The sequence below is a fragment of the Carlito syrichta genome, unplaced genomic scaffold (genome assembly GCF_000164805.1).
Source record: "Carlito syrichta isolate Samal-C Ts95f unplaced genomic scaffold, Tarsius_syrichta-2.0.1 Scaffold304601, whole genome shotgun sequence".
NCBI lineage: Eukaryota > Metazoa > Chordata > Mammalia > Primates > Tarsiidae > Carlito > Carlito syrichta.
The window spans coordinates 493,256-515,590 of NW_007248697.1; the positions used below are offsets into that span (position 1 = coordinate 493,256).

General features: G+C 40.5%; 1 protein-coding gene across 3 annotated transcripts in view; it reads left to right on the forward strand.

Moving 5' to 3' along the window:
- The first annotated feature begins 810 nt into the window (after positions 1-810).
- Positions 811-22,335, forward strand: part of SPART (spartin) — a 28,827-nt gene continuing 7,302 nt past the window's right edge. The window contains exons 1-8 of one of the 3 annotated variants that reach the window (XM_021713547.1): positions 813-1,077; positions 1,531-1,626; positions 5,146-5,343; positions 7,393-7,560; positions 11,952-12,075; positions 18,493-18,687; positions 20,909-21,067; positions 21,151-21,241. In XM_021713547.1, the coding sequence (XP_021569222.1) occupies positions 817-1,077; positions 1,531-1,626; positions 5,146-5,343; positions 7,393-7,560; positions 11,952-12,075; positions 18,493-18,687; positions 20,909-21,067; positions 21,151-21,241 (1,292 nt within the window). In that variant the 5' untranslated portion in view covers positions 813-816. Of the gene's footprint in view, positions 1,627-5,145; positions 5,344-7,392; positions 7,561-11,951; positions 12,076-18,492; positions 18,688-20,908; positions 21,068-21,150; positions 21,242-22,335 lie in introns of all 3 variants that reach the window. The other 2 variants (XM_008060369.2, XM_021713546.1) reach the window with 2 other exon arrangements.

The following is a 22,335-nucleotide window of genomic DNA, read 5'->3' on the forward strand; positions in this document are numbered from 1 at the left end:
CCCAGACTGGAGTGCAGTGGCTGCTCCCGGCCACCACAGCCTCGACCTGCTGGGCTCTGGCGATCCTGCCGCCTCAGCCTTCCAAGTAGCCGGAATTACAGGCCCATGCTACCATGCCCGGCTGATTTTTTTATTTATTGTAGAGATGAGGTCTCACCAAGTTGCCCAGGCGGGTCGCGAACCCGCAGGCTCAGGCAATCCACTCACCTCAGCCTCCCAAAAGCGCGGAATTACAGGCTGAGCCACCGAGCCCGGCTTTTTGTTTTATTTTAATTTTTTTGTTGTTTTTTTTTTAGTCAGAGTCTCACTCTGTCACCTGAGCTGGAGTGCGGTGGCATGCTCATGGCCACTGCAGCCTGAACCTGCTGGGTTCAGGTGATTCTTCTGCCTCAGTCTTCCAAGTAGCTGGAACCACAGGCCCGCACTACCATGTCCAGCTAATTTTTTTTATTTATTGTAGAGACAAGATCTCACCATGTTGCCCAAGCTGGTCTTAAACCTGTGAGCTCAGGCAGTCCTCTCACCTCCACTTCCCAAAGTACTGGGATTATAGGCGTGAGCCACCCACCTGACCCTCTTCTGTTTTTTTTAATTAAGAAGATATTCGGGACCAAGAACTTTTATTTATCCATTCATCAGATACATATTGAATGCTGTCTTTATGTCAGACCCAACAGTAGGCTTAGGGAAAATTACAGTAGTGAATGCAACAGAGACAAGGAAGGCACCTGTCCTCTTGAAATATATTTGGGTAGGATAGGTGGATAGTAAATAAGTAAACAAATAGCTAAAGATAATGTTTCCTGTTTTGCAGAAATGGAGGAAGAGCCTCAAAATGGAGAACCTGCTGAAATTAAGATCATCAAGGAAGCGTACAAGAAGGCCTTTTTATTTGTTAATAAAGGACTGAGTACAGATGAACGAGGTCAGAAGGAGGAAGCAAAGAGCCACTATCGGCAAGGAATAGGGCACCTGCTCCGAGGAATCAGTGTGTCTTCCACGGAGCCTGAGCACACGGGCCCCAGGTGGGAATCTGCCAGACAGATGCAACAGAAAATGAAAGAAACTCTTCAGAATGTGCGTGCCAGGCTGGAGATCCTGGAGAAGGGTCTGGCCACTTCTCTGCAGAATGAGCTTCAGGACGTGCCCAAGTTATATCCAGAATTTCCGCCCAAAGACACATGTGAAAAGTTACCAGAGCCTCGGTCCTTTGGTTCCTCACTGCAGCACCCGGAAGGGAGCGGAAACACTTCTGCTGCAAGTGCAGGGCCAGTCGCAGCTCCGGCTTCTTTGCCTGTCCCGACTCAGAGTTGCCCGGCAGAAGCGCCTCCTGCTTACACTCCTCAGGCTGCTGAAGGCCACTACACTGTGTCCTACGGAACCGATTCAGGGGAGCTTTCGTCCGTTGGAGAAGACTTTTACAGGAATCATTCTCAGCCCCCTCCTCTGGAGACCTTGGGGCTGGATGCAGATGAGCTGATTTTAATACCAAGCGGAGTACAGATTTTTTTTGTGAATCCTGCAGGGGAGGTTAGCGCCCCTTCATATCCTGGGTACCTTCGAATCGTGAGGTTCTTGGATAGTTCTCTCGATGCAGCTTTAAACCGTCCTCCTGGGTTTCTTCAGGTACGCCAAAGGAAAATGTAAACATGATTTGAAATACATATAGAACACATCGTTTTTGTTAGTGTTTTTAATGTACCAGTACAATAGGTACAAAAAGAGAACTATAAGTTCTACTTTCTTTTAAAATATATTTCATGAGATTTATGAGCCTTGAACATTTCTTTTTTTTTTTTTGAGTTGGAGTCTCACTCTGTCACCCAGACTGGAGTGCAGTGGCCACTCCTGGCCACTGTAGCCTCGACCTGCTGGGCTCCAGCGATCCTTCTGCCTCAGCCTTCCAAGTAGCCGGAATTACAGGCATGCACTACCACGCCCGGCTGATTTTTTGGTTTATTGTAGAGATGAGGTCTCGCTGCCCAGGCGGGTCTTGAACCCGCGGGCTCAGGCAATCCACTTATCTCAGCCTCCCAAAGGCGCGGGATTACAGGCTGAGCCACCGAGCCCGGCGAATATTTCTGTTTGATAGTCTCTTTAAAAAAAAAAAAAAAAGTTTTACTTTACATTAAATTTGTGGTGCTAGAACCTGAGGAAGATGAGAGTGTTTAATCCTTAAATTTTTAATTCTTTAGCTAAAGAAGAAACCTAACTTTAATTTTAAAATTTATGAGTTCATGTTGATGTATAACTGAATATCCCCAAATGTTGTGAAGACCTAGCTGAGGGTTTGAACTTGGCTAGACCCAGCTCCCTGTCCAGAACAGTTGTTCTCAACCAGAGGGAGTTTGCTCCCTAGGCATATTTGACAATTTGTGGAGGCATTTTAGTTGTCACAAGTTGGGGGGCTAGTTGCTACTGGCATAAGGGGTAAAGATCAGGGATGCTGCCAGACATCTACATGGGACAACCCTCATGAACAAAAAAATTATCCAGCACCAAATCTAAATTATGCCAAGATTGAAAATCCCCTGACTAAAAGTAGAGACTGTGATGATAATTTAAGATGGAATTCTAACAGTTCAGGCAGATAAACATATCAGAAAACACACACCATCCAAGAGTAAAGACTAGTGCTAAATAAAGATTGGTATCAGGGCATTGCTGTGGATTCAGTGAGGCATTCTGAGTGGTGGTTCAGTGGTAATCTGACTTTAAAAGGCTGGATATGTGTATGGGGAGATGAGTTCTTGAAATGAGGACTAAGGATATTTTAAGTATAATAACGGAGTTTGCATTGAAGGGAGATTACTTTTTAAGCCAAGCAGGTGTTTTTGTTTAAAGTCCAGATAATGTGGTTGCATTATAGCATGGGCTGTCTGTATTAATTTTCATCCTGGCATATTCTACTGTCAGTTCTTATACAACTTTTACATAGAGTCAGCTTGAAAGCTGTTGAGACCTGCAGTCTCCAGCCTTTTGGGCATCGGCGACCAGTGGAAGATTGTTTTTCCATAGACCGGGGGTTGGGGGATGTGCTGTCAAACCTCACTGCTCACGTTATCTGTATTTGCAGCCATTCCCCATTGCTAGCATCGCTGCCTCAAGCTCCACCTCAGCTTATCAGGCATTAGATTCTCGTCAGGAACGTGCAACCCAGATCCCTCACATGCGGAGTTCACAATAGGGTTCATGCTCCTATGAGCATCTAATGCTGCTGCTGATGTGACAGGAGGCGAAGTTCAGGCAGTAATGCTAACGATGTGGAGTGGCCGTAAATACAGATGAAGTTTTGCTGCTGGCTGCTCAACTCCTGCTGTGCAGCTTTGGTTCCTAACAGGCCACAGGCCAGTACCAGCTGGGGACTTACAAGGGATGCATGAAGGAGGTGTTTTGAGGGCATTGTTGAAAGGAAAGTGTCATTACTGGCCTATTTAGGAAATTAGAGTAAGATTCTTTGATTTTAGGTAGGCAGAGTTTTAATATAGTTTGAAACTCATTAAATCTGTAGTCAGTTTATACAGAACTTGAACATGAGATTGCCCTCCAAAAGGAAACTGGGAAAAATCAGCCTGTGGTGGATGAGCTCGCCAGTCTGTGACAACCTGTCCTAAGAACCGTCCATAAATTTCCTTTTTTGAGCATATTTAGGATTATTCCAGTTCAATCAGTGACCAGCATATAGTTAATCTTAAAAAAATTATGGATAGTTTTTTTTAAAAACTTTCCCACGCTTTAGTCATTTTAGAATAATGTTTACAATAGTTTGTCAAATCCATACTAATACTATTACTTTCTAAATATTTTAATAAAATGTCTCACTTGTTAATTTCATCTAAAAATCATAACAACTGTGAAATTAAGCAAACGATATATTTATCCTTAATGCATATTAGAATATATAACTACTCAAATTTTAAAGGTTGTAAATTCATGTACTACAGGTGGTTTATATATTGTACTTTGGAAAACACAGTAATCAGTTTTATTGTAACCTGTCTGATGTTTGACTTTTATAAAAGATAGAGAGTGGCTTTTGAGACAAGTAGAAAAGAAAATCCAGAAAAGAAAAGATACATATTTGAAATGTGTATTAAGCACTTAATGGGAAAGCATCATACTTGAGTATTTCAATCTTTGCACATTTTTATCCTGTTGGAGATGATGGCAGGGTATCAGAATTATCTATGGTCTGTGTGAAATCTCTCATGCTCTTTGACTCTTGTTCATCATACAATGTTTTGATAATAGATTGACCTCCTGTGTTTCTGGGTAAGATAGTGTTCTGGGTTATGGGCACAGTTAAGTTTTCTTTGCTTAAAGAATTTATTAATTAGAAATGAATACATTTGGAGAGTCTCAGTTAAATTGAGTATCTACTGAACTTGGATAGCCTGCATGTGAGCTTAAGTCTGAGTGTACTGACAAGGAGACCTCCCCAAATGGCATTGCAGGAGAGCATTGTGTCATTTTGCTTTAGCTTTACAACAGGTAGTCAGTCCGTAATAACTTAATCTCTTCCAGCTCTGACATGTCAGGGTCTCTTGGGCTTGGTAACAAAATTCTTCTACGTCCTGAGTGCTGTGTTTCCAATTAAAGCTGTTGTTTGAATCCTCTGGTCCAGACTGCATGTCAAATCCTGCCTCCGCTTTTCAGTTGTCGAACCTGAGCCACTTAGGTGACCTTTCTGTGCCTCGGTTTTTGCACATAGAATGAAAATAATGCCAACCAACTTCATAGGATTGCTCTGAGGATTAAATCAGTAAATGTATGTGTAGTACTTGGAAATAGTCTGAGTTTGTTTATCACCACAAAGGGAATGTCTAATTTGAATAATGAAGAAACTTTTAATTTGCTTTGATCATTGTCTTTTTAAAGCAAGAACCGTGATTGGTTACCATTGGGCTCGTTAAGACTATATAATTAGTGGTACAATACCATTTTTTGCACAGTTCCTATTGCAGAGAGATAAGACTAGTAGATGATTAGTTTTCATTGAGGATTTATTGATGTTGACGGTTCTATAAAGCCTTGTAAAATACATTTCAAATTTTGAAGTGTTTATTTTCTAGTGTAAGAGTTCTATTAAAACCTAGGTGAAAATCTAGTTTCATTAATTGATGTATGTATACTTTTTCCTTTCAGGTTTGTGACTGGTTGTATCCTCTAGTTCCTGATCGATCTCCAGTTTTGAAGTGTACCGTGGGAGCTTACATGTTTCCTGATACAATGCTACAAGCAGCAGGATGCTTTGTGGGGGTTGTCCTGTCCTCTGAGTTACCAGAAGATGATAGAGAACTCTTTGAGGATCTATTAAGACAAATGTCTGACCTGCGACTCCAGGTAACTTTTATGATCATCCATAGGATGAAAATCTACTTTAACATAAGCCCTACTGCTTTTAGGGAAGGTGTAATAGCCGCCAGTGTAATCCAAGTTAGGAGACTGGGAGTATATTATTTGCTGTGTAGTCACAACTATGTGCTGGGAACTTGCTGTAAATAGTGGTTGAGACTGTGGGCTCTGGGGTCAAATTGCTTGAGTTTGAATTCAGACTCTAACTCAATAGCTCTTGAATTCAACTGTTACTGATCTTCTCTATACTTTAGTTTCCTTGTCGTAAAATGAGCATGATAATACACATTGGGCTCATTGGGCTGTGGTGAATATTAAAAGTTAATACGTTAGAGCACTTATGTCAGTGTTAGCAAGCAGTGATGCTCTGTGAACGTGAGCTGTTGCTTTCACCACTGTTTCACTGCTCAGTTGGAAAAGTGAACTAATGGGACTGAATGGTAAAGTGAAAGTAATTTTAGCTTTGGCATGTGGGTTATGCTGGACATTTAGGGGTGTGATTGGCATTTGGAGGAAGAAACAGGTTTGGGTTGAGAGACTTATCTATTATTGTGGTAAGTAAAGGCCAAATGAAGAGAAAATAAAATGTTCTTTAAAATCGGATTATCCTGTGAACCTTCCTTATTTAGCCTGTCTCCTCTGCTCACCTGTTTAAACGGAGTATTGTGAAGAGGATTTCTTTAGGTATTCTTGCCTATCCTACTGTTAGGCAAAAGGGGAAACACATTTTTGATTACGAACATTCACAACAGCTTTTCAAGGTTGAATGAGGTTGATAATATGATAGTATAATCTTTTATTGTCTCCATCAATCAGCAGATATTTAGAATCCATTATTCAACCAGATGCTGTGTTAAATGGTGGGATGGGAACAGTGTGAGAACAGGAAATCACAAAGTTAGAGAAGATGAGGTAGAGAGAAAGAAAGGTCAGAACGAGAGAAAGAGAGAGGGAAGGAAGGAAGAAAGGGAGGGAGAGAAAAGAAGGAAGGAAAAAAAAAGGAAGGAAGGAGAGAGACCTGAGGAGAAAAAAGAGGAAGGACGGAGAGAGATGATAGAGGAAGGCAGGTCAGAAGGGTGGGGGGGAGGGAAGGAAGGAAGGAGGGAAAAGGAGAGGAAAGAGCTCCTCTTCCCAAGCACTTGAGAATGACCTGGTGATCAGCAAATCAGCACTTTAGCATAGCAGCAGTTGTTTAAGGCAGTTGTTTAAGCGCTGTTAAAAAACACGTGATCGCCATACAAGAGTGTGCAGGCTCAGTGTGTGTTCAGAGGGAGGAGTTTACAGAGGCAGGCACACTGTCAGATGGATCTGAGTTCATCTTGGCTTTGGTGTTCACTGAGTGAATGAAGTGACTGACACTCTTAAATACTCCCAGACCTCTATGGAACTGTTTCTCCCCTCACACCGACATTCACTGGACCTATATTACTAAAGAGGAAAGACAGTAAATTGACTTTTAGGTTATATGTTCATTTATCTGTTCAATTTTATTTTTTGATTGTATGCTATTTTTAGTTTGCCCTATTGTCCCAGAGCTTCAGCTGCACACAAAAACTAGTTGCTAACTATAACTAGCTGTACCTTTGACTTGTTTTTGCTCTTAAGCCCTCATTCAGCAAAGTGTGTGCTGGTAAGATACCTTTAGGTGCAGAAAGTAAAAAAACCAACCTTTCAACAGTGCTTTTTTTGTCTTGTATATATTTCCTAAACTGTATTTGTTATTTAGTTAAATTCAAATTCAACTGCATCCGATTTAAGGATCACTTATGACAACAACTGCTGTCAGTTATCTTTTCTACTTTATCATTTGAAATTTACTTTAGGCCATATGCTGTGAACCAGAGAACTCAGAGTTTGAGATTTGGTGATGAGACAAAACTAAAGTATAGAGAAAAGAAAAGCAAAAGTAGTAGTTATTTATTGACTGTCAAACACTGACGTTTGAACAAGTCTCTCATTAGCATGGTGTGTTGTGGCTGAAGAAAGTCATCTAAGAAAAACTCTGATTTGAGCGAAGCTTGGTTCTTCACTCCCTAGACCAACTGGAACAGGGCAGAAGAAGAAAATGAGTTCCAAATTCCTGGAAGAACTAGACACTCCTCTGACCAACTGAAGGATGCCTCTGGCACTGATGTGAGACAGTTGGTTCCTACATCGGACCAAGGCAGTAAGGATGTGCGCCATAAAGGGAAACGTGGAAAAAAGGTAAAGAAATAGGCATTGTGTGTGTTCTCTGCTAGCAACACATCTCACCAGTTGTGTAATCTTTATATGTTCATACTCCCACATATCAAAGCAAAGTGACTAGAGCAGAGTCACGGAGTGATCCCTGGAAAAACAGCTAGAATCAGCTCAAGTGTTTCCCTTGTAAGTGTTTGTTACTTAAACTATTTTAAAAGGCATTCTGTTTCGAAAGATAGGCCTTTTCCCCCACCGTTCAAGAAGTTTTTATACTTACATTAACAGTGCGCATGCCTTCTTGTCGGTTTTGTGCTGTTCTCCACTTTCCTGTATTCTAGAACCGATTGCTGGGGGCTGGACACGGTACTCTCTTTTCTTGCACGCTGCCATTTTTATTCAGTTCCTTGTTTTGTTTTTAATGAGTGGGCAACAAAACAGAGGTTTGGTTTTTACAAATACAGTTTGTGGTTTCCTCTTTTATTTCTTATCCTCTGAGTATGTAGTATGCTCTAAATGGTAAATTTGGGCTGGAGTTCAGTAAATATTGAGTGCTAGCATATGTAGTGGGAAAAGTTTAAATTTCTTGTATCAAGTGATTTACTATCTAGTGGAAAGGACAGATTAGCAAAGATCATTTCTATCTTATGTGACCATTAAATAGAAGATACAGCCTATCCTAATAGATAAGTGTGGTTAAATGCCTGGTGTGGGAAGTAGTCCCAAAGGACATTAGAGCTAAGATGGGTTTTGAGGGGTAAAGAAGACTTGGCCATACAAATAGCAAATAGAAGGAGATTCTAGGCAGAAGTAGTAATATAAGCAAGTAAATGAGAAAACAGCATTGTCTGAGCATGTTACAGACAGTTTAGTGTCCTCATTGCCGATTTCCACATGGAAAACTCTCAGTGATTATCTTTGGTGTGAATGAATATCATGTGAATAGTCTACATTTACTTGCAAAGTATCAGTGTGGTATATGTGGGCCCTCGTAGACCAGCTTTATGAGGACACCGGGAGTCCAAAATGGTCCCAGGAAGCATATTTTACTGTTAAAGATTTTTAAAAAGTTGATCACGAAGCCAAATTCAAAGGGCACAGAAGAATATAAGGTGAAAAGTAGGTCTGCCCCCCCGTTTCTGTCTGCTAGCTACCCAGCTTTGCTCTCCAGACACAGTTATTAGCTTCTTATTGTCCTTCCAGACGCATTCTATGCATGGTCAGACGTATATACCCACACACATAAATGGTGGCATGTAGAACATACTATTTTGTACCTTGTTTATTTTATATTTTTTTTATTTATTTAAAAAAATCTATTGTAGAGACAAGGTCTCACTATATTGCCCATTCTGGCCTCGAATTCCTAGGCTCAAGCAATCCTCTTTCCTTGGCCTCCCAAGGAAGTGCTGGGATCCGAGACATGAGCCACCACACCTGGCCTACTTGGCTTTTTTTTTTTTTTGAGTTGGAGTCTCACTCGGTCACCCAGACTGGAGTGCAGTGGCTGCTTCCGGCCACCGCAGTCTCGCCTGCTGGGCTCCAGCGATCCTTCCGCCTCAGCCTTCCGAGTAGCCAGAATTACAGGCATGCGCTACCATGCCCGGCTGATTTTTTTTTTTATTTATTGTAGAGATGAGGTCTCTCTGCCCAGGCGGGTCTCAAACCCGTGGGTTCAGGCAGTCCACTCACCTCAGCCTCCCAAAGGCGCGGTATTACAGGCTGAGCCACTGAGCCTGGCTGGCTTCTTTTTTCTTAACAATTTATTTGAAAACTCTTCCTTGTCATTTAGAACTTTATTTTTTTTAATTTAATTTAATTCTCTGGTTAAAAAATCAATTGATATTAAAAGGTATATGCAGTGAAAAGCTTTACTTCCAGCTTTGTCCCTGTCTATATCATTCCCCTGCCACTGTGGGTAACCACTCTTATTAAGATCTTGTGTCTCTTTCCTGAGTTTCTTGGGGGTGGACGAAAACAAATTTAAATTATTATCTTTCTCCCTTTCTTATTCAAAAGATAATATGCTATACAGGATGTCTTGTGTTTTTTTTTTTTTCATTTGATAATCAATTTGGCCAGGACTGGTGGCTAACACATGTAATCCCAGTACTTTGGGAGGCTGAGTCTGGAGGATTGCTTGAGCCCAGAAATTCGAGACCAGCCTGGGCAACGTAACAAGACTTCGTATCTAAAAAAAAATTAGAAAATGAGCTGGGCATGGTGGCATGTACCTGTAGTCCCAGTTACTTGAAAGGCTGAGGTGGGAGGACTGCTTGAGCCCAGGAGGTTGAGCTATGATTGTGTCACTGCACTCTAGGCTGGGCGACAAAGTGAGACCTTGACTCAATAAATAAATAAATAAATTGGGGAAATCTTTTTTTTTTTTTTTTTTTTGAGCCAGAGTCTCACTGTTGCCCAGGCTGGAGTACAGTGGCACCCTCACAGCTACTGCAGCCTTGACTTTCTAAGCAACTGAAACTATAGGCACTCACCATCACACCTGGCTAATTTTTTTATTTACTGTACAGACGAGGTCTTCCCAAGTTGTCCAGGCTGGTCTTGAATCTCTGGGCTTGGGCAATCCTCTTGCCTCCACTGCCCAAAGTGCTGGGATTACAGGCGTGAGCCACCGTGACCAGTCAGGAGAATCTTTTTATATCAGTAAATGGAGGACTTCCTCAGTGTTTTTTGCTGCTATCTCTGATGTTTCATACTGGAAATATACCTTCTTTCCTCCCTTCCTCCCTTCCCTTCTTCCCTTCCTTCTTGAGTGCACTGACAAAATCATGCTACCACAGCTGTGACCTGCTGGAGTCAGGCAATCCCTCCGCCTTAGCCTTCCAATTAGCTGAAAGTAAAGGCTTGCACCACCATGCCTGGCTAATCTTTGATTTATTGTAGAGATGAGGTCTCCCTAAGTTGCCTAGGCTAGTCTTGAACCCTCCCTGGGCTCAGACAATTCTCCTGCCTCCGCCTCCCAAAGCACTGGGATTTACAGGCATGAGCCACCACGCCCAGCCCATAGTTTCTTTAATCATTATCTTATTGAGGAATACTTGGCATGATTGCAATTGTTTGCTATCACAAATAATGCATCAGTGAATAACTTTATAGATCCATTGATTCATACGTGTGTAGGTAATCAGATAAATTTCTAAAAGAATAATTACTGAGCCAAAAGATAAATACATCTGTTATTTTGACAGATTTTGCTAAACTGCCCTCCCTAAGGATTATTCTATTCAGCACTCCCACTAGCATTGTATGAGAGTACCTATTTCCCTGTAACCTGGTCAGCAGAGTGGGTGGTCAGTCTATGTATTTGGCAATCGAATAGGTTAGAAATGGCATATGAAAATATAGTATCTTAATTTGCATTGATTTCATTTTGAGCGATGTTGAGCATCTATGCTCCAGGGTCTTTTGAATGTTGTTTTCCATATATTATCTATTCATGTCCCTCCATTTTCTGTTTTCACTATTGGGCTGTTAGTCTTTTTCTTATCAGTTTCTGGGAGCTGTTTATATAATAGGGACATTGGCCCATTGTCAAAGATAAAAATTGTAAATATTTTGCCCAGTTTGTCTTTAGATTGTACTTACTGGTGGCTTTTCTCCCCTTGTAGGTTTTGTTTAGTGTTGCTTTTATATTTTAAGTGAAGTTCTTCTGTATTAACTGTTGGGCACTTTGATTTGCAAGTTACTTTACAATTTAATGAGGATGAGTTGGCCTACTCCTGAGTTCTAATTCATTTAGCTTCAAGAGTTTGGGTGTTGAGCCCTAGGTCTCATAGCAGCTGATATATTAGCATGTATTTCAGTGTTCTCCACTTCCAATTGCTCTGTGTTTATATATTCTTACTTGATTCAAATTAGATGTTTATTTGATCTCTGGCAAAACCAATTTATTTGGATACACCTTTCCTTACCAATTGAGTCATTAACAAAAATCCTTTAAACTTACTGAGTACCATGTGCATTCTAATCCCTAGGTGATAGCTGTATGAAGGCTCTCAAAGTCTAATTAATCAAAAAAAACTATTTAAATATGACTTGATGGGGCAACCCCTTCAGGTTCCTTCCTTCTGTGGGAGCTTTTTTGTCTTCTCAATAAATCCTGCTTTCTCAAAAAATAAAAATAAAACAACAAAATATGACTTGATAAATGCTCAGTTGGACTTAAGTTGGTATGTAAATCTTACCAATGAGGGCTTATATAGACCGGAGTAGTTTTCAACTTAATAGGAGTTCTGGTATTGTGCCTTATATACCATACCAGTAACCAGGTTGACTGGAGATATTTTAAAATTAATTGTATCTAATATTTGTTGGCTTAATATTATATGATGCTTACAATTTTCCCTCTCTTAGTACTTATAAACTCTTTCATGATTTGAAATGTTTTTACTGTTTAGGCTAAGGATACTTCAAGTGAAGAAGTTAACCTGAGTCACTTTGTACCCTGTAAGCCAGTTTCAGAAGAAAAAGCAAAAGAAATACCCGAATGGAGTGAGAAAGTGGCTCACAACATTTTGTCAGGTATAGTACTGATAATGTTTCCCCCTGTAACTTTAAGCCTTTGGAATCCAATAAAGGTATTTTTACTAATGCCAAGCTTAGCTGCTCATTGCTTGGAAACTGAAATAAACAAGCATGAGATGTAGTGAATGGAAGGCGATTCTATTTCAAAAGCTGACTGGTGGGGAAGTGACCAGGCTTATGCCTCAAAAGACCATTTCAACATTTTAGACCGAGGCTGGGATTTTAAAGGAAAAGAATGGAATGAGTATCTGAGAGCAGCACAGGGAGCTGGTCTTGCTCTGATGGTTATTACTAATTGTTGTCCACCTGGAGAGCTGGCTGGTACTGTCCCAGTTGTGGCCAGGTTGTAAATTAATCACCTTAAAGTAACTTCTGAACAGTGGAGAATTCTGCCGTGGGGTCTCCATGCTCTCTTATTCCAAGGTCACCTTTTGGAACAGACTCTAGAATTTTTCAAATACTTGATTAGATTCATGGGTATGTGCTCAATCATGGGGTCATTGTGTGAGGGTAAGTGGAGTAAAAGAAAGGATCTTTAAAGTGTAGGCTGAGGAAAAAAAGACCGTTTCTCAAAACTGAAATGGAAATTTTTGGTTACAACTCCCCACTGTCAAGTTCCATTCCATTTCTGTGGCAAATAGGCAACATATTTGATCTGACTACTGTCTACTGAAAAGGGGTATTGTTAAGGGGCATTAGAATTGACCTGATCCACTTGGAGTTGGAAATATTCCTGAGTGCCTGAACTTGTGGAAGGAATTTATTGGTGCATTATGGTGCAAGAACCCAGGAACTTTCTAGATAGCCAATCTTGTATACCCCTACGGAATGTACAACAGCAATAGAATCCGTAGCAACAGAAAGGGACAGTAAGTAGAATAGCAGTTATACTGTATATGAAGTTTTCCGTGTATTATAAAGTCAATCCAACCATGTCATGAAGAGGTCTTGAAACAGGGTTTTTATAGTCAAAATGTATATAATGTTGCATAGCACAAGTTGCATTATGGGAGTATCCACATGTGGATATTCCAGTCTTAGTCAATGCACATCCAGTCTTAATCAATGCACAGGTGCCACCTTAGGCAGCAGTCAGAACCCTGAGAGCCATGTGATACTTCAGGGCCACTTTCTTGATTTGTGAGGTTTCTTCAGTGAAGGGATAACAGTGTGGCAGGTGTTAAAAGGAGCAGCATATGTTTGGCTGGGTCTTCTGCTTATATGCATGGTTTTTCTTAAGCAGCAATTTCAGGTCCTCTCTTCTAAGGTTTTTTAGGAGAATTCAGTCTCCCAATTGAAAAGAATGTCGGGCCAGGTCAGTGGGACATGTGGTCCTGTTAGAAGCAAACTCATGAACAGAAGTTAGGATACGTTTTTAGAATCTTAACATATTTGGCAGTGTTTCTTTTTAGGGTATGGTTCATCTTTTTAGCTTTTTTCCAGTGATCATGGTCTTTAATGTAAAGGTTGTAGGAAGGGGCAAGTCATAGCTTTCTGTGGCGTTCCTATAGCCACCATTTCAGGGGTTAGATGGACATTAACTAAAAATGTGTGGCCCCTGTATTAATAAGAAAGTCCTTAAGTTTGTTCCTCACCATCAGCTGTGGGAATATGATGACAGGTTGGCTAAATATACATATTTAACGGGTCACAGGAAGAGCTGTGAATATTCATAGAGTTAATAAATATGTATGTAACATGATACATGTTTATCTTGGGGTGGAGAACTTACCTTTTATTGTTTGTAAGGGCATCTTTATAGTTTGGTTTTAAATAATCAATTTAGAAATACTCAAAAGTAGAAGGAGCTAGTCTCTTAAAATATCACATATTATCATATAGATAAAATTCTTTCTGACCTATTATTCTCTGTGTTATTCTTGGGGAATTGGGTAGTGAAAAGCTCCAGGAATTCCAGACTCTCAGAATAGCTCTGAACATAAGAATTAGTTACTTTCTGCTCCCCTTCAAAATTCCCTTTTAACCCCTTACCCCATTATCTTCTCAGTTGTGGTCTGAAACGTTTGTGTCTCTTCAAACCTACACTGAAAGCCTAACCCTGAGGTAATGGTATTGGGAGTTATTGGGTGGTGATTAGGTCATGAGGGAGGAACCCTCATGAATGGGATTAGTCCCTTATAAGAGAGGCCCCAGAGAGCTGCCTTGCCCCTTTCTCTGCATGAGGAGACAGCAAGAGGGGACCATTCTGTGAACCAGGAAGGGGGCCCCAGAAGACACCAACTCGCTGGCAGTTTTTATCTTGGACTTCTCAACCTCCAGAATTGTAAGAAATAAATTTCTGTTGTTTATGAGCCATCAGTTTATGATATTTTGTTATAGCAGCATGAATGGACTAAGATGCCTGCCAAAAAAAATGAGCTGCTCATCTCTCTTTGGAAGCAAAGCAGCAGTCCCTAACCACATAGCAGCACAATTGTGAGAAGACCTGAGGGTTACAACCAGGCCATTTGGGAAGTAGGCCCTGCTGTTTAGTTATGGTTAAAAAAGGGCTTCAGATCAACTGTTCTGAAGCCAGAATGGTCATTAATGGCATATGTCCTCCTGGTTTGATTGGTTAACATTTACCTAGCTTTTCAACTCTAGTGATTCTCTGACTTATACCTTTTTGTTGTTGTTTTTTAAAAAAATATTGCCAGTTACCATTTAGTAAGTAAAGTTAATGACCCTATTAAATGCGTCTTGACTATCATTTTAACAACCTAACAATTTGGGTTTCTGCTCTACTAAAAACTCATTAAAATAATAACAGTATCAAAAGCAGAGGAAATCTTCAACATAAAAAGCCAACATGTTAACATAGTCAGTTAGCTAGGAGCTAATAAAGTAGCAAAGAACTGTGCTTGAGACAAGAAGAAAAAATAACGCCAGAGTTTCAATGTAATTGTAGTTAGACTGAACTCTTGAAAGACACTTACTAAGAAATTGCCAAGAAAAATCTTTTCATTCTTACTACCCTACCCCCTAACTTTACTGGCTGCTAAGCATTATTAGGTCAATATTCAGAAAATTTGCCTGTCACACACACATTTGTATGTAAATCGATTCAAAGGTCACTTTCCCAAATCTTTGAGTTTATACTGCTAAAAGTTTTTTTCATTTACTATTGTTATGTAGCAAGCCACCCCAAACTTAAAGGCATAACACACAAACACTTGTTCTGCTTAGCCATTCTGTGGGCCAGGTATCGGAAAGATCACACATAGCAGGAGTGGCTTCTGTCTGCTTCATATCTAAGGGCTTCAGCCAGGAAGACTCAGAGGCTGGCTAGTGACTTGACAGGTGGGGGCTGGAATCAGCGAAAGGCTTCTTTACTTACTCCTTTGGTGTCTGTATTGGGAGAGTCCAGAACCTGAGCCTGCCAGATAGAGTGACTGTACAAGGCCTTTCACAGCTGGACTTCCTCACATCATGGGGGTGTTAGGCCTGGCTGGCTACTACATGATGATTCGGGGCTTCAAGAGTGAATCGCCCAGCAAACAGGCCAAGTACAGGGTAGGCTTGTTCCTTTCTTAGCAAGGAACAAGCCTACCCAAACTCAAGGGATATGACATTGACTTCACTTCTCAGTGGGAAGAAGTTCAAGGTCATGTTGAAAGAAGTACATGTAGAGCAGGAGATGCTGTTTGTGGTCATCTTCTGAAGTTGCCACCTTCCACTAAGTCTCAGGTCTCCTGTGTGCCACAGATTCCGTACACTGGTTTACTGGAAGAGGCAGAGCATCCTCAAAGCCAGTTAATCCTGGGAAGAGGTCTCTCTAAATTTAGAGTTCAAAAGAACTCCCAGCAATGTATAAGTTTACAGTGGACAAAAGCGCACCTTGGTAACACTCAAAGGCCTTCTTTATTACTTGAGACCTCAGTATCTTCATGCCACTCGCTGTTTTCCTTTTTATCCTGTAGCCTCAGGGCTAGAGTTCTAGTAATATCCCTCATAGTTGGTGACAGTAAAACTGTTTAACTGCCTATCAGAGTATATGTCTCTTTATGTGTTTTTATATCGGTGTAATGAATAACAATTATTCATCAAATACTTAACGATACAAGAAAAAAGAAAATATCTCAGATTTGCTCTAGGGAAAATTATCTGGTCTGTCAAGAGACTTTCTACCTGACTCATGCAGGCTATGTACAAGATGAATAACCAGGGATCTAAATGGAGCTCATTCATCTTAGCTCATAATTGGTGCCGTCCACTGTCAGATGATGAGTAAAGATCAGTAAAGCTGAGGTTTTTATTAATGTAAAGGTGAAGAAAAGAGAAATAACTGTACTTAAAATTCACCTGTATAGAATATTGGCTTAAAAGGCCCAGAAGGCAACTATCATACATTTTTAATGAAGTACATTACACCATGGTATTAGAGGGTTGACAAGGGACGTTCAAATGCCCTGCTCATGTCTGGCACTGCTCATGTCATTTAAAAGGTCTAAAGGCTACCAGTGAAATACTGCATTTCCTTCTCTTTGGTACCTGCAGTCTTAATATATTTACCTCTGCTGTGTACTTCCATGGTGCTATCTTGTCTACAGGTAGTATTTCTCCTTATTAGTCCTATGACTTGTCATTTATCATTTCTGTATTTTTCTCAGTCATCATGGGACTCCCTTTTATTTCTTATAGAGTTTCATTTTAGGATTATAGTCTCTTTGATTTCATTGTCATTTATTTTGTGATTTCTCAGTCTTCCTTCTTCATGTTCACTTTGTTTCTTACTTCCTAAATCTTTTAAACCTATAAGTTAGTCTAAAAACACACAATTTATTTTATTTTTTTGAGACAAGATCTTGCTATGTTGCCCAGACCGGTCTCAAACTCCTGGCTTCAAGCAGTCCTCCTGCCTTGGCCTCCCAAAGTGCTGAGATTTCAGGATTAAATAAGGCCACTGTACTTGGCCTTATTTAATTTTTTTCCACTATTTCTCTCTCTCTTTTTTTTTTTTTTGATTCAGAGGGTACACGTGCATATTTGTTGCATGGATATCTTGTGCAGTGATGAGGATTGGGTCTCAGGTGGCTCATTCTGTAGGTAGTTTCTGAACCCTAATCCCCCTCCCTCCTCCCCTTATTGGTGTCCCTAATATCTATTATTTCCATCTTTGTGGCCATGAAAATAAAACAATTTTTTTAAATGGACATCGTCCAGTCTTTGTTGTGGGAGTCTGTTTGCCTGGGACCCTGCTTGCCAAATGTTGATTGTTGGGTAGGACAGTGGGGGTAGGATTGGAACTGGAGGTGGAGGTGTTGACTGAAACAGGAAGATAAACAAAATTTTCTCATCAGTTATTACTTGCCACTTTTCATTGTTAGTTTTTAAATAAACTGGCACAATTTTCACATGCTTGCTCGATGCTTACTTATGGTCTGGAGTAATTATGAAAAGCCATGCCACAGACCCTGAGAGAACATGCTTAAGTATTTTGTGTGTTCAACTTTACAAGTTCATTGTTTCAGGGTCAGCCAAAAAGGAAATATTTTGAATTTCAAGCTCTTTATGGAAGAGGATAACACTGTCCTCTCCATCTCAGGGGACACTGTTCTCGTGTATTTCTTCTTGCTTTTCCCATTGCTTTCCCACTCCTCCTTCCCCACCTGCCCACTGACTGAGGACCTTCTGTCCTCCCTAGAGAAGGCCTTCCTTCCTGCTGTGCCTCTGGCACTCACTTCTGACATTTATGCTGCAAGAAGCCTGAGCAAAGCAGAGGGTTAGGGCTCACTGACCTGAGAAGTGGCTACGTTGTCTGGGCCTCTCTTCTCTTCTCTTTTAGACTTTGTCTTTTTTATGCATTATTTGAGTATCCTCATGTTTTTGTCATTCACGTTTATGTAGCAAACGAAAAGGTGCTGGATCTCCTGGTTTGGGTGTAGGACTGAGGAAGGAACAGGACTAATGCCTTTAGCTGTAAGCCAGCAAGAATTCTGTCTGGTGTTTGAGGTATAGGTTGTCTGGTTTCCATTTTTTGTTGTTTCTATCTTTCTCCCTCAGGATTTCATGGGGAAAAGTGATACCTGGACTAAGGCAAAAAGAACAGGAATATCTGGGTCCTTTAGCCAACTGTTACCTTAATGGCTCCAAAATTCAAAATGAATACCTAACATTAGTATACTGCGGTAAGTAACATATAGAGATACCTACAAGCTATGGTGACAACATAGAGTAGTACAGAGCTCTGTCACTGAGTGATGTTTGACCTTAGTATTGAAAGATAAGTTTAGTTAGAAAAGGTATGTATTCTAGGTAGGAAACTGTAGGTATAAAGTTAGCTTGGAAGTTTATGACCTGGCATGTTTGGGATCCGAATATCAAACTCCTTTTTTTCTTATTGATAATACTAATTAAAATGTTTAAGGTTTAATTGGTACTAATATTGTGTAATTTAAATTTTCTTTTAAAAAGGTGCTTCCTGGGTGAGTTGGGGTTTAGTCAAAGGTGCTGAATTCACTGGCAAAGCAATCCAGAAAGGTGCTTCTAAACTTCGAGAACGGATCCAACCAGAAGAAAAACCCGTGGAAGTTAGTCCAGCTGTCACCAAGGGACTTTACATAGCGAAGCAGGCTACAGGAGGAGCGGCCAAAGTCAGTCAGTTCCTGGGTAAAGGAATCTTAGATGACTTTGCTTCTTTAAAGTTAACTTAAAAATAATCTCTTGGCCGGGCTCGGTGGCTCAGCCTGTCATCCCAGCACCTTGGGTGGCCGAGGCGAGTGGATTGCCTGAGCCCGTGGGTTCAAGACCAGCCTGGGCAACTTGGTGGAACCTCATCTCTACAATAAAAATTAAAAATTAGCCGGGCATGGTAGCGCATGCCTGTAGTTCCAGCTACTTTGAAGGCTGAGGTGGAAGGATCGCCAAAGCCCTGCAGGTCGACAGAGCCCAGCCTGGGCGACAGAGTGAGACTCTAACTCAAAAAAATGAAAATGAAACTTAAAAAAAAAAAAATCTCTTAATCCAAGCTTAATGTAAAGACCAGCAACATCAGCCTGTCTGGGAGCCGTGAAATTGCAGAATGTTAGGCACCAGACACACCTGCTGATTCTGAATCTGCATCTTTGTAAGATTCCTATATTTGGTTATTAAAGTTCGAGTAACTCTGGCTAAAGTGTTTCAGTGTGTTGGAGAGGAGAGTGTGTGCCTTTGAAAAGGAGTTCTGAATGCCCACTCATGTGTCCTTTATTGAGGGGGATAAGTGTTGATGAATGTGTCATTCGGCAATTGCATTGTACGAACCTATTGCTCCTAGGCTACAAACCTAGACAGCATGTCACTGTGCTGAATACTGTAGGCACTTGTAGCACAGTAAGTACTTGTGTATCTAGACATATCTAAAGATAGAAAAGGCATAGTAGAAGGACGGTATACAAGATAAAAAACAGTATACCTGTAAGGAACACTTCCTGTGAATGTCACTTGCAGGACGAGCGGCTGCTCTGGGTGAGTGAAGAGTGAGGGGTGAGTGAATGTGAAGGCCTGGGACTCCTGTTCCCTGCCGTAGGCGCTATGAACACTGTTCATGCAGGCCACACTAAATTCATTTTAAAAATAACTGTGCTGTGATTTTACAATGGCTGGGTATCCCTAGGTGGTAGAAATTTCTCAGCTTCATTATGGTTTTATGGGATCACCATTATATACTCAACAAAATGTCCAAAATGGCTACAATGTTATACAACACAACTGAGTGTACTATCCTTGTATCCATCTGAGGGATAGGACACATTCTTTTAAGGACAGCAATTTCTGCATAATAGTTGAGGATCAAGAGAGAGGGATGTATTGTTTCAGAAAAGCTGGCTTTTTTTTTTAATCATTATTCTGGTGCCAGCCTTCTTTCAGAATCACAGTACTGAAGCTTGGTGTGTTAAGATGGGCAGTAGGTCCTAAATGGATAACCATTACATGTAGTAAGATGATCTTTTGGTATTTCGTATTCTTTTGAATCAGATTTTGGGTTGCTTATTTTTATAAAATTAAACACACTATTATCTCACTGAAATATTTGCTGCGAGAAAAAGAAATATGTACTAATACACTTAACTGGAAAACACTGAAGGTATACCTACTACTGTGACTTGTGTTGCAACAGTTAGATAGAAAAAGTAGATGGTTTTCTCAAGCAGAAGTGCCAAGAAGAACTTGTATCTCTAAGAGGCAAGGCTATTAACATAAGTAGGCTCTGCAAAACACACCTTTAAAGCAAACAATAGCCTTTGTTTAAGAAATAGCCAGTCTATGCTGCATGCCTGTCATCCCAGCTGCTGGAGGCTGGGGGGTGCACTAAACTCTTCAGCCCAGGAGATCAAGTCAAGGCCAGCCTGAGCACAACATAGTGAGACCTCATCTCTTTAAAAAAAAAAAAAAACTTTGTTTAAAAAATAGCCAGTCTATGCTGCATGCCTGTCATCCCAGCTGCTGGGGGCTGGGGGGTGCACTAAACTCTTCAGCCCAGGAGATCAAGTCAAGGCCAGCCTGAGCACAACATAGTGAGACCTCATCATCTTTAAAAAAAAAAAAAACTTTGTTTAAAAAATAGCCAGTCTATGCTGCATGCCTGTAATCCCAGCTGCTGGGGGCTGGGGTGTGCACTAAACTCTTCAGCCCAGGAGATCAAGTCAAGGCCAGCCTGAGCACAACATAGTGAGACCTCATCTCTTTAAAAAAAAAAAAAGTATAGCTTGTCATCCTTAAGTAGAAATGGTAACATCATACAGTGAAACAGTTTTAGATGCTAATTTAAGAATTTTGCAACAAAAGTGGTAAAATCAAGGGAAGAATACATTTTTCTAATTTTTCTTTTTTTTTTTAATCCTTATATTAGTTGATGGAGTTTGCACTGTGGCAAATTGTGTTGGAAAAGAACTAGCTCCACACGTCAAGAAGCATGGAAGCAAACTTGTTCCAGAATCTCTTAAAAAAGACAAAGACGGGAAATCTACCCTGGATGGTGCTATGGTTGTAGCAGCAAGTAGCGTTCAAGGTAACGAAAAGGCCCAGAATTTTAACTAGGAAGGCCTGTTTGCTTTGGACTAGACTGACTGACTTTTATAAATATATTTGCAGGATTTTCAACTGTCTGGCAAGGATTGGAATGTGCAGCTAAGTGCATTGTTAACAATGTTTCAGCCGAAACTGTACAAACTGTCAGATACAAGTAAGTTGAATTTTATCATTTTAATGACTAAGTCTCTTGTAGCATTTGTAAAAATTCATGACAGTTAAGATAATTATGTAGTTATTTTTATCAAGTATCTGTTAAAAAAATTTTTTTCACTCCCTGCTTTTCTTAACTTGGTAGAATAATATTTTAGTATAATAATAGAATTCTTATGACTTCGCTTTTTTATTACTCATTATAATAAATATTTGTTCATTATTAATGCAGAGAATAGATTTAATTTTTTTTAAGCCTGGAATTTCTTATCATGCTTTGATGAATGATGTCTACCTGAAAAAACTTGAATTATAATTAAACTGTTGTACCCCTTGTTAATATTAGCCCATTCTGTATATAAAGACTGTTAAATTATGTCACATCTTACTTGACTCCAATTACCACTGTACATTAATCTTGGAATGAACAGATAGTATATCTTCCATTTCATATATTAAGAAATGGACAAACATAGAAATGAATGATTTGCACAAACTCACCTGTTAAGTAGTGTTATGATTTCTTTCTAATGTGACCTTAAGGTCTCTCTCTGGAGGATGGCTATAAACTCTAGTCCAACCCTGACTGGGCTCCAGGTAAGGAGGTCGTGATTGTTGACAGTGTACCTTTCACGGGATACCTCGTTGTCCAAGCAGTCGGCCTAATGCCTAAATGTCTGACCCTTGGCTGTCCCTTGGCCGGGTGTCTCTTTCCCAGGAAACTTGCTTATGGCAGACACCCTTGTGACTCTTGTCTGACCTGCATTCAGCTTATTTTTACGAAGATAGTTACTCTCAGGAGATCCCTGACTAGGAGGAGAGGTAGGTTCAGGTGTGTTGGTCAGGTGAGATACAGAGAAAACAACAGAGGTATCTGTGAGGGCCAAAGGGAAGTCTGGAGACAGCAGGGTGCTCACACAGCAGGCTGTGGGGATGGGTGAAGGGGGAGTACCATCATTAAGGTCCGGGGTTGTTATCCCTTTGGCTTTCCAGCAGGGCTGTGGATTGACTAGTTTAAGGAAAACATGCGAATGGGGAAACTTATTTAGATGACTGGTTTTACATGGCTCTGGTGAAAACCGTTGGATTTTCTCC